At 35.4% G+C, this 13,044-nt stretch overlaps 1 protein-coding gene across 2 annotated transcripts; it reads left to right on the top strand.

Moving 5' to 3' along the window:
* The first annotated feature begins 6,176 nt into the window (after positions 1-6,176).
* LOC111407274 (potassium channel KAT3-like) lies at positions 6,177-12,612 on the top strand. 2 transcript variants are annotated; one of them, XR_002705073.1, is made up of 12 exons: positions 6,177-7,265; positions 7,343-7,558; positions 7,654-7,809; positions 7,906-7,963; positions 8,066-8,383; positions 8,811-9,050; positions 9,189-9,287; positions 9,401-9,433; positions 9,528-9,713; positions 9,794-10,505; positions 10,646-10,832; positions 10,947-12,612. XR_002705073.1 is itself a non-coding variant. In XM_023036657.1 (11 exons), exons 1-11 carry the CDS (start codon positions 7,087-7,089, stop codon positions 10,774-10,776), a joined length of 2,328 nt encoding a protein of 775 aa, XP_022892425.1. In that variant the 5' UTR covers positions 6,177-7,086; the 3' UTR covers positions 10,777-10,882. The 2 variants fall into 2 exon arrangements, 1 of the variants encoding a protein (XP_022892425.1); XM_023036657.1 differs by lacking the exon at positions 10,947-12,612 and having other exon boundaries at positions 10,646-10,882.
* The last annotated feature ends 432 nt before the right edge of the window (positions 12,613-13,044 follow it).

The following is a 13,044-nucleotide window of genomic DNA, read 5'->3' as shown; positions in this document are numbered from 1 at the left end:
TCCTCCACAAAACCAAATCCCACCAAAATCGACACCCACCAAAACACACATTGTGAGAGCTTGATCTCGGTCCAAACTGGCTTGAACGGCTTCATTCCTCCAGAGTCTTCCCCTCGGGCGATGCTTCCAACCTCGAGAATTTCCTCAACGACCCAACTTCACCGGACCTTAAACAATCAGATACAATCCCGACCTAGTTCCAACCCGAAATGACCCCGATTTCGATCGAATCTAGAAGGAGGATAACCAACTGTTTGATGTAATGACCAATGTCCTCTTTGAGCTCTTCAATTATGGAGACTCCGATAATGGTAACTTTTAAAAAAAAATCAAGAAATCCCGTAAAAAATAGTCAAACCCTAGAATTTATATTCCTTCGAATAAAGACATTAATGAGAATAACAATCAAGTGGCTGGGGTCAAGGAGTAGTAAGAATTTAGTATTAAGAAGCAAAGAAGAGGAAGGCGATATGAATAAAGGGAAATTTGATAACAAAATGACTATTGGTGGGTGCTGATTTTTTGGTGGGTGTTGGTTTTGGGAAGTGGGTGGGTGGATGGGTGAGTGTGTGGGGGGCGGGGGATGGAGATGAAGATGAATAGCGTTTTTGTGTTTTGATTTAATTATTAATATATTGTAATTATTTATTTTTATTTTTTTGAAAAATGTATTGTTACCATTTTATCCTTTTAAAATTAGTCAAAATAATGGTCAATGTTAAATCTTTGGTCAACTAACAGTCAAATTAACAGTTTCCATCCATTTGGACTTCCACTGAGAGTTTTTGAAAGGTTTGGTATTGTGGGTGACACAAACTAAAGGTTTGGGTAAAGTTTGCTAATTAACGAAAAGTTTGATACCTCGTCTGCAACTTTCCCTAAATTTTATTAGGTACAAATTTCACAAAAACGGTTCACATGTTTAAACCCGCCCAGATTATGACATATATGAATCGATTTGGATGGTTCTTATCCGGTTTGATTGTAAATGGACCAAATTGTGCTAATCGGATAGGAGAAGTGTCTGGTTCACCGGTTTTCGGGTTGAACCGGTCGGTTCGGTCCAGTTTTAAATAGATAGAATTGTTAAGAAAAGTAACTCAAATCATTGGCTTGTTTGAGAGCATCAATTTTGAAATTTCTTTATTTATTTGAGTTTTAAATAGATAGAATTGCTCGTTTAAGTATTTTGAGCTCTAATACCATACTTAATTTTGAAGTTTCATTAGATTAACTTTGTTAAAAAAGTAACAAATTAACGTTAACTACAATTTTATCTTTATTCAACTTGACATATTACATTTAACACCCTGCACATTGTTCACATGGTTCCATCAATCAAAGAACATGATAGAATCGTTATCACTATAATCAAATGCCTTTTGAAAATTATAAAACATTCAATTTCATTGTGTGCAGCAACTTCTGATTCAAATCGAAATATTAATGTTGTTGGGGGGAACGTCCCTTCGTCGTACACTAATTATTACAAGTTGGATTTGATACATATCTATGTCTTATGTCATTGGTTATAGTGTCGAAGTTCCACCATATGAAATCTTGTCACTTTTTGTACAAAATTTTAATGGGTACGCAGAGCCCACTAAAATGCTCGTATACCACATTGTGAGGGATGATAAGGGCACGCTTGTCCTCTCCTCTCATGCTTGAGTTGGCATGCATATTCTACTTTGTGGTTCCATATTCAACAGGCAAATAACTCGACTTCAAATTATGGCTTTTGGTACTTGGACGAGAACCAACGATACAATAAACATGAATTTAATTGTTCTTCGTCAGGTTTAGTTCGAATTCTTGACAAGTTTTGAGATCAAATGTAAATTTGAATAATTTCTTAGCAAGGTTTAGCTACTCGAGTTGAATTCGACTATTATGGGACTACTTTATGTAGTTTTTTATTAACTTGTTGGTTCGAGTATAAGCTGTGAACTTTTATTATAGAATTGACTTTTAAGTGAACATGAACCAAGTTGTTATGATCGATGACTCTATAGAGCATTAAACTATTCATTTTAGTTCCTAGCACTTTCTACCACATTATTTTAAATGAACGTTTAGGGTAACAATCCTTTAACTAGGAACCAAATAATGCTCAAAAGTTTTGAAATTGCAGTTACGTCTAGGGTTCTAATTTCACGACTAAATTCTTGGGTTTCTTGTCCCTTTCTTTTCCCTTTATGTTGTAATCACTGATAATTAAAAAAAAAATTATAAATAATAATGTTGTAATCACTAATGTTAATTCTGCCTATAGATATTATGTTGTATTATCCTTTGGCCGTAATAGTAACACGTCTCAAGTGTCGTTATGTCCCGGGGAATAATGCAGTCCACCATCTTGCTTATCTTGTTATTGTCATCCCAAAATCTCATAGTTATAGTTGGATTTATTGTATTCCGACTTTTCTTTCATACATTTTGGGTATAAATATACTCGTAAATTATACATTAGGCAACACTGTTGTTATGCTAATGAAGATTTAAGTTTTTATCACATTAAGAACAAGTTCATTTAGTGAATTTGAATGTGAAATTTTAGCAATGGATAGCATCGGATTTTTAGAATACTTATAATTATTAAAAATTAAAAATTGCTAAAATAAGGAATTTAACGTATTAATATCTTAAACAAATGGTCTGTTGTTGATTTTTATTTGAAAAATAATAACATACCATTTAAAGTGGAAGAGTAAAGGACCACAAGGACATGCTTGGCATTTTCAATGAGAAAGACTACTCAACTTTGTCAGTCCTTGTATGATGCATAATTTTGTCTTGGCCATGTTATGAAAATTCACTCGATCATGATAAAGAAAAGCATTTTTAAAGCAAAATTTTCGAAGCTCGTTACGTCTCCATTTCATTAAGGAAAGTAAGATTATTTTTTAATTCAAAGAATTTATTCTCTCTTTCTTTTTGCATGTTTCTAATAGAAACTAGCAAATATTTTCTTTCACCATGAATTGACTTATTCCATACGTTTGTTGTAGTGTTACGAGTTTCCTAGTGCAAGCCAGACGGGAAAAAAAAAAATACGATTTATTTTGGTGCGATTTGACAAGTAAGACTGAGTATTATATATAGTGGCAAATCTCGTGTAAAGGATAAATGCCATCGCCTACAATGGAAAAAATGGTGGACCATTAGAATGCTTCATCACATGAGATGACAATTTTGAGAGAATGACCCTTGATCAACCCAATGAAGAAACTTGTTGATTGGCTTCTAAATGGTGTATTGACATGTTTGACTCCCTTCATGTATTTGATATAAGTGTATGCATGTGTTTGTATTATATTATCTATCATTTTTAATGAAAAGCACTTAACTCTAAATCATGAAAAGCACTTATCTCTAACCTTTCATTAGTGTGAACTACCTAATACGGGAACCCTACAATTTCCATTTTTAGGTGTCTCCCGGGCCAATCCAGACGAGACTTGAGATTTTTGGGGTTTTAAATCTACTATATGTATGAATTTTTATAGATATTAAAGCATTAATATTATGGTTGTCCGCACCTACGAAGGGCCCTACGTGGCTTCTGTCTATTGTCAAGGCCGCTCCTGGGTGTCTGTGTCTCATCCCTAAATTATCCGGCTAGACATGGCTCGACCGGGTTTTACACGCTTTCACTTCTTGAGGATGGATGCTTTAAGGCACATGAGGAGTTCTCCAAAAAAACGTTAGCATATCATGGCCCCAACAAGAAATCAATGTGCCTCTGCAGTATATTTAAGATTGGACCATTTGCATACCACTTGTGGATAACACCATTAATTGTTAATGTAATCAGTTAGCCATGATCATTATATTTTTTTAATTCCATCCTATTCTGGAAAGTAATAACGTTAAAATATATAGGCTTTATTTTGAAAACCTAGTGTCAAAGTAGAAAAACAAGTCAATTTGACCGTTCACTATATAAATCCTCAACAATTGCTTGATGTACTGTAAAATACTATTGGAAAAACTGCAAATAGAAGTCCAACGTCGATTATAGTGGGAAAGGTTTTTATGATCTCGTTTAATCATAGTGCAATGTATCGAAGAATTTTCTCGAGTAATAGATCAAGAATTGAACGAACGATCAAAAGGGTAGAATCAAGGTGGCGGGAATCTGTATGGCTGGCTGAGTTTGAAGTATAACTATGAAAAGATGCTTTTGCACCTGTGGCTGTTTGTATCACTTTTTGGCCCCTATCAAGTAATTTATATCGGACTTGGGTCTTGGGATGGCTAATCAAGAGACGTTGATGGTTTCTTATTGAAAGTCAAAGTACAATATTCTTCATTTTCTTCTTCCTCTTATTCAAAAGATTCTTGCTTTCTTTTTCATTTAAAATTTGCATATATATCTTTCATATTGAGTTTGTCATCATCATGAGCACCAACACCAATAAACATGACATCAATTTCATTGTATCCTGAAGGTAAATTTGATTCCCTTGTCATTCTTTGGCTGAGAGATTAATATTATCTTAAGGAGAGCGTCAATACGCGATTGAAAATCTACCGCAGAATATAGTTCATAATCGATTCCCTCATCAGCATTTAGAAGTGAAGATCATCTTAAATATATTATAAAAGAATCATACTACACTTTTTTGTAAGTTAAACCTATCGGAATGAACACGACTAGCATGTATATAGTTGAGTAAGAAAGAAATTTAAGGGCTTTCTCGGCCAAGAAGCACACCACCCCACTTCCGCCCGTGACCACCGGGCTGATTGATCATGAGACTTTCTTCATTCCATGCATTTATTTTTTAAGATTATTTAAGGTCCATGAAAGCAAGATGTACATGTAAATGCTGTATCTAGGATATAATGACTTGCCTAGTTAGGAAGATTCAGATATTTTAGTTATTTACATTAATGAACAGTACATAATTTGAACAAACCGTTTTGTTTCATATGACTTTATGAAAGTAGTTGGTTATTTCTTGACTACCAGGATTCTTCTTGAATAATCATGGATTATTCATGAACAATTATGTTCTTTATCACTTTGGGGAGTTCTTTTCCTCTTTTCCAGTCTCTTCACGCCTTTCATGATCAAATACTAAAGTAAAGGACGTTTCACGGGTATGATGAAGTACAATAACGCTATAGAGATAGGCTCAAAAACAGTGTGGACGTGTGTCCAAACATGATTGGACACTTTGAAAAAAAAAAAGAAAAAGAAAAAAGCCAACCAATTTTTGCCAAATCGGTCTGTCCTTTGATTCCCTATTGTTTAGCCTGTCTGACTGACTTTATTGAATGAAGTAATCCCACACTGTAAACTGCCATGTTTTCTCCACATTGTATTGTCCAAATCACTGACCATGGAAATACATTCATTTTTTGGTTAAGAGAACGAGTGACGAGGGTTTTGCCCGTTTAAACTTGTCTTTCTTATACTAGAGTCGTGCTAATTTTCTCTGTATTATTTCAATTTTTTGAGGACCTCGTGTGTGATAATTCATTTAAAACCAACTAGAATTAGTTGCAGTTAGATTCGCTCGACTAGAAATTTAAAGCCAATTTCAGCAAACAACTAAAGAAAATGTACAAAACAAGATAAACTCAACTTAATCCACATCATAACGGTAATCCAAATTATTAATTGCAGACAAAGAGGACTAAACGTGTCCACTTGATTGTCTCTGTATTACTATTTATGATGAATTAAGGACACATTATCCCAACAACCAACATGTAAGCGTGTACACGTTTAAAATAAAATTGAGTCGGCAAAAGATCTCTCTGTAACACAGATTATGAATCCGGATATAATTGTTGAACTGGGTGGGTCCTCCTTTTATATATAAAATAAAATAAAATAAAAAATGCTTTTTGAATCATATTTTATCTGCTTCTGCATCTTTGATTAAACTATAATAATACCAATTTCCATGACATCTTCACGAGTTTAAGTGTGTGAACATGGGGCACAAGATTATGACATGAACTCTCCAAAATTAGGTTCATACTCCTCAATCTTCCTCCATCCATCGAGCCCAACCACGAAAGATTTTATCTACAAATAATTGGATTAAAAAAACTATTTTCATTTTGAATTGTCTATGGTGTGATGACACGTGACAAAGTGTAAACAATGGTGTAAATCATGATGTACGCCAAACATGATTGTCAAAATTAATCCATAACATGAATATCATTTGACTGAAAACTTACTTAAAGGTCTTATCTACAAACACTAATCCCACAAGAAAATAAAACAGGAAGGAAAGATTAAAGTTTGTGCATGTTGGCTATCTAAACATCAATTTTCAAGAAATCAATCAAAAGGAGGTCGGCGGATATCAATAACAGTAGATAAAACTGCTTATCACAAAAGAGCCAATTCATACCCGATGAAAGAGGGCGGTTGGATTTATGGCAGCAATCCATTTCACATATATGGTTCTGATTACATGCCATAAACAAAATATGTCGAAATTTTTGAGTTGTTAAGAAGGGCTCTTCCTAATGTCACACATTTCCTAGAAAGGACACGTCTGTTGGTCCACGTGAGCATCCATAAAAATATTGGTCCAGTTCTAGATTTTGAAATGATCCCACAGATTCAATTTTCACTCAAATCTGTCCTTTGAATGTCTGTATGTATAATCTATATCCCACATTTATTGATGATGGAGCTCCCACCATTTCCATCAACACCAGCACCATCCCATCCGGACCCTCTTCTCCTCTCCCTCTTTCAAAATTCCATCTCTGCGACTGCATTACACAAAGACTCATGTCTGCCATTCAGGTTCCAAACTTCCATTCCATGCCAGTATTGCATTGTTTATAATTATTCTAAGCACGAAGAGTTATTTCCTTTTTACATTTTCTCTCTTCTTGATTACCGTATTAGTTGCACAATCTTTCAGTCTACATTCAGGGCATATGGAGAAAGTAAATTTCTATAAAGGGAAAGTTGGCTCCAAAAGGAGTCTCTTTACCCATGACATCTCCCAACGACTTTGCTATATATAAACTCCCATCATATACTTACACACAGACCAAGCTTAACAGTCTGTTCTAACCTTAAGAGATTCATTCAATCCCAAAATGTCGTTTTCATATTCAAGGAACTTCCTAAGACGGTTCTGCGTGGAGGAATTCCCAACGAATACACAAACCTATAGTGGCTTCTTCTCTAATGATCTCCTCCCATCCCTTGGAGCCAGAATCAACCAAGCAACAATACTTCGGAGACACATAGTTTCTCCATTCAGTCCCCACTATAGGTGATGAGTTTGATTCAACTCCCAAAGCTAGTGTGTAATAAGGAAGCCACTGATCTCATTTCTATTGTTCATTTCAGGGCTTGGGAGATGTTTCTAGTTCTCTTAGTCATTTACTCGGCCTGGATTTCTCCATTTGAGTTTGCATTTCTGACTTACAAGCAGGATGCACTGTTTGTTTTTGACAATATTGTCAACAGCTTCTTTGCTATGGATATTCTTCTCACCTTCTTCGTGGCATATCTTGATAGCCAAACTTATCTTTTAGTTGATGATCCAAGAAAAATTGCCATAAGGTAAACATGCAGCAGTCTATACCTGTGTAGAGTCAGGAGATCCTTTACCATAATCTAGAAGTAATTCTTTTACCTCTGTTATATCTGGTTAATAGGTATCTATCCACCTGGTTCATTTTTGATATCTGCTCAACAATACCATTTCGAGCTATCAGCCTTCTGTTCAAAAAACACAGTGGTGGACTAGGCTTTAAATTGCTCAGTATGCTACGACTTTGGCGTCTCAGACGAGTCAGCTCACTGTTTGCAAGGTCCATCACCACATTGAAATCTTTTGTTTCTTCCAAAGTTTTTGAATACCTGCAGAACAAAAAAATTCTCACTTAAGCCAGTTTGATTTCCTTCAGACTTGAAAAGGACATTCGGTTTAATTATTTCTGGACTCGCTGCACAAAACTCATTTCTGTAAGAAGTTTCTTGTTTCACATTTTCAGTAGTAATTATTCTATCTACTTGCATGTATTTGCCACTAAGATTATAAATTGCTACTTCTCTTATTTGAATCAGGTAACTTTGTTCACTGTACATTGTGCTGGGTGCTTTAACTACATTATTGCAGACAGATATCCAGATCCGAAAAGTACATGGATTGGTGCCATGTATCCTAATTTCAAAAAGATTAGCCTCTGGGACAGATACGTAACTGCAATTTATTGGTCTATAGTGACACTAACCACAACAGGTTATGGGGACTTGCACGCTGAGAACCCAAGAGAGATGCTGTTTGATATATTTTACATGCTGTTTAACTTGGGATTGACAGCTTACCTCATAGGGAACATGACAAATCTTGTAGTTCACTGGACCAGCCGCACCAGAAACTTTGTATGATTCTCTCTCTTGCTCTCTCACAGACATAAGCAACCAGGCATGCAAACACAGAATTAGTTTATATGTCAAAAGATTTTGAGGAAAATCTGAAACATATGTTGGCAACGTTGCAATCACATTTAACACTTGATCCTGAAAACAAGCCTGCATGAAATTATATCCTAGACATTATCACACATTAACATATCAGTTCAAGAAATAAAAGCAGTTAACTCATTCTATGAAAGTAGCTGGGAAGATATAATTATAAACGTGTACGACTCTTCATTACACCTAGCTCACGTTGGTTGAAATGAGCATTTCATGAAGCAATTCTTCAACTGAAGACAACCACCCTCTCCAACCAACACACACTCAGCTGCACGAGTAATTTGGCGAAACTTCTCCACTGTTCCTGAGAAACTAGGTTTTGGTGCTGCAGAGAGATACAATAAGATCAGCTTCAGAATTTACAAAGCGGAACCAGCTGCCTCCACATATACAAGACAAAATTTTGTCTCACATATGTCTAAAGTTCAAAACAGAAGGATTGAAACAGCAAGAGACCTTGAATGGCCTGCCGAAAGCCATTCGTTCCAGCATTGCTCACTATCTATTTTACCCTGTTGTTCAAACTGTCCCTCTATTCCAGGGAGTGTCACAAGGTTTCCTTTTCCAAATGGTATCATTTTTCCGCTCCTCTCCTCTCCTCTCACCCATTTTCCTTTTGCATGCCGAGAATTTGTTTTTCTTCCATGGAGAAGCAATAGAAAATATGAGCAAGGTAGTAGATTATATTTTCCTGGTTTTTGTGAAACAGGTACCAGAATTGGAAGCTGAGTACTACCCTCCCAAAGAGGATTTGATTTTACAAGATGAGGCTCCAACATTTACTTATATACTGGTCTCAGGAACTGTTGTAAGTACGCAATTAAATATTTTTGAAAGTGTAACTTCAAAATACTAGTGTCTCCATTCCTATCTAACCTTTTTCCTTCTTTTTTTTTCCCCCTTTTTTTCCCCCGATGGTAGGACTTGATTGAAAACATTGATGGGCATGATCAAGTAAGAAATCTCTACTCAGGATCTTCATCATGAATAAAATCAAGGACAGTGTAGATTCTATAGAATTAGACCTCATACACCCTCATACATACAGGTCCTGGGAAAGGCTGGTTCAGGAGAAATATTTGGAGAAATAGGGGTTTTATGTGGAAAACCTCAGCCATTTGGCATTCGAACAACTGATGTTTCTCAAGTACTAAGGCTGAACAGGACTACTTTACTGAAAATTCTTCAAACAAACCCAGAAGATGAACGTATTATCATGAATAATCTGTTCACAGTAAGTTTAATGAGAAGCATTAGGTTAATCCTACTTTCTGTTATGCATACGCCAATAACTGCACTATTTTTCATTTCCAGAAACTGAAAGCATGTACAAGCATTGATATAGAGGACCAACAGGATCCAAGATTGATCCTAAATAATTCGCATAATGAAGCAGGAGACTGCTATGTCCATGCTGGAGATAACCCATGCAGAGTTAGACTGAAACAGGGATTGAGAGTAGAGATACCCAATTCAGATTTTCTAGAAAGGAAACAACCAAGAAATGCTTATGATGCCTATAGAAGTCAAATAGGCATAAATTCATCAGCTGAGGATGGTGAAACAGCTCTCCATGTTGCTGTTAGCCAGGGGCATCTCGAAATGGTTAGAATTTTGCTGGAAAGAGGAGCAAATGCAAATAAACCAGATATGAGAGGGTGGACAGCAAAAGCATTAGCCTTACTATGTGATAACAAAGGAATATATGACCTTATATTGAGTTACGAAAATAAGAAGAAAGTAGATAATCACAGAGTCGAGTTTCTTGGGCCAGAAATAGCTGAAAAAACTAGACATATCGAGCCAACAGAAAATGGGGCTGCTGATTATTTGAAAAATAGTTGTAGGAATCTTATGCATGTCAGTTCTAGCAGTTGTAGCCATCACAGTAGTACAGAAGCAATACAATCATCCAGGAAGAGAGTCACCATTCACATGAAGTTTCCAGAGAAAGATATTTCACAAAAGCAGCATGGAAAGCTAATTATGCTACCTGAATCACTTGACGAGCTATTCAAACTAGCAGGTATGCGTTTTTCAATCTCTATAGAGCTTGAAATTGCCAGATTTCAAGTGCACAGACAATTTAGTAAGTCAAGAATGAAAGAAAAAATGATCTCCCCATGGTTCTATCTGATTTTCATCCCTTTCCTTGTGAAACTGCAGATCAAAAATTCGGTGAAAGGAATCTTACGAAAGTTGTAAATGCCGAGAATGCAGAAATAGATGACTTAAGTGTCATACGAGATGGTGACCATTTGTTTGTTCTGACAAACCAGTGTGAAGGCAGTGTGTGATGTGACTTAAGAATTACAAGGCTATAATGTAAGCGTGCAAATAGCTGCATTTCAAAGTAAGTTTATAATTGATATATTCAGGGAGAATTTGAGTTACACAAATCAATTAAGGATTGCTAAAATTCAATAATCATATAAAAAACTAGTGAAGTCAATTACATAATTTTCAGGCCTTCCAATCAGGCCCTGCATTTAGCTTCTCGGATCGGGGCTATGGAGTGATCTGACATTTTATCAGGTGATAGCCTTCTCCAAAACCTTCCAAAGATACAGCTTCCATCCATATTCGCTTTTTGCCTTGAATCCAACATTTTTAGCTATACAATCAGTTGAATAATGAATGAGATGTGATTAAAATAAAAACTGATATATAGAACAAGAAATCTGCATTTACTACATTTTAGACATTCACGATTTACTAGAGAAAAACTCATCTTTATCATCTGCCAAAATGAAATAATAATGAGTGGAAACACTTTCTAAATAAAGATGGCATGATAAAACATTAAAAAGAAGCATGCTTTGATTTTAAAAATCAATAAATATGAAGAGAACTATGAAAATAGATTAGGTACAGCTCATAGACAAACATGTCCCTTGTAACATAATCCTACGCCACAGGATATAAGTATCTTTCTTTATATGGATTATTTGACAGAATGTTAAATTCAACTCCAAATTATATCAAGAGCACTCACAAATCCTTGTAACCATTATTTCAACTAAAAGTACCCTTACAAGTTGATTTAAAATTCAATAACTTGTCACTATGATAATATTATAAGACTTACTGAATGTCATCAAGTTCTATAGAATTTAATTTTTACAAAGACAATTTGATAAAGTTCGTAACATAACAAACCATTTCTAATTTTAGCCCTTGTTTGAGCCGCATTATCTCAAAATTTTTCTCCAACGTTATTTTCGGTCACACAATCTTCCAATAAAATAATTTTGCACATAAAGCCAAACTATTTCCCTACCTTTTAACCACACATTATCCAAAAAATAACTATTATAAAACTCATTTTTCACAAAAAATGGGCCAATATGGTACAAACTAAAAATTTCTTCGGAAATTCACCGAGTCAACCTATCACAAGCTCAAAGCTTAAAATTCAAATAATTGATCAATATGAAATCAAAAAGAGAATTAAGTGCAGTTCTGCGGTCTTAAATTTGAAAAAATGCCTAATAAATAACCGCTGGTTAGCTCTGTCGCAATGTAAACTTTCACTGAACAAGACAGCGATTTCGAAATGCACCCTCTCCCTTATTATTGTGTGCTCCCCCGCGACCGCAAGCTACTGTGTTCGATTTAGGCGGGAAATTAACAGGGTTTTGGTTCCATTTATTCTGTGTGCTCCCGAGTTTGATAAGCTCGGTTGGGCAAGGAATGAGGCCCGGTCCAAACTGGGACGTGGGCCTTTTTTTGGTTCGAGATGGAGGCCCAACTTCTGATGAGTGTGACTGCTGGATCCTCGACCTATCAAACGTGCAATCCGAATACCTATCATTTCGAAACAGTGCAACCATGGTCCTCAATAGGTAACATTTTTGAGCTATTATTGGGTGACAACCCCCTGGACGTCCAGGGGGTTGTCCAAGGGGCTTTAGCCAACATTTTTACTCGTGTACGGACCACTCTTGCCCAGTTTTGAAAGGTTAAGCACTCTGGTGCTATATTTGGTAAGTTGGGAACTCAAATATCACCTTTATCAAAGGTTGAAGACTCCAAGTAGAATTACCCTTTCTTGACGATTGTCCATAGAATATAAAAAATTATGCTACTTGCATATAACAGAGTTACATAATAATTTGCATATGAAAGAAGTGTCAACAAAAGAAAGTGGAGAAGTTCTAATCTTTTATTTGATTGAAAAAATTTCTATTCAATCATATTTTATCACATCATTTATATGTAAATCATTATGTATATATAGTACAACCGAAATCTAAAATGTTAAAAAAACCACGATGATCCAAAATTGAACTCTCCTTCATGATTCATGTATTCGTGAAATATAACACGTGAAATTTTCAGCATTAAAGCTAATCATGCTTTGATAGGCTCGAGAAGTTCTTTGTGTTCTCACGCTTTATTTTGTGGCAAGATTGAGAATTATTATCTATCCTCATCAAAAGATGATCACTCGTCTATATAGCAAATGGCGTGGGATGAAATGAAAGAACAATAAAATATATAAATATGATATTCATTTTGTTGATCATATCATTTAATGTCACAGGGTAGTGTAATGAAGGTAA

Source organism: Olea europaea, chromosome 13, assembly GCF_002742605.1.
Source record: "Olea europaea var. sylvestris chromosome 13, O_europaea_v1, whole genome shotgun sequence".
Classification (NCBI taxonomy): Eukaryota; Viridiplantae; Streptophyta; class Magnoliopsida; order Lamiales; family Oleaceae; genus Olea; species Olea europaea.
This window is presented reverse-complemented; position numbering and strand designations above follow the sequence as displayed.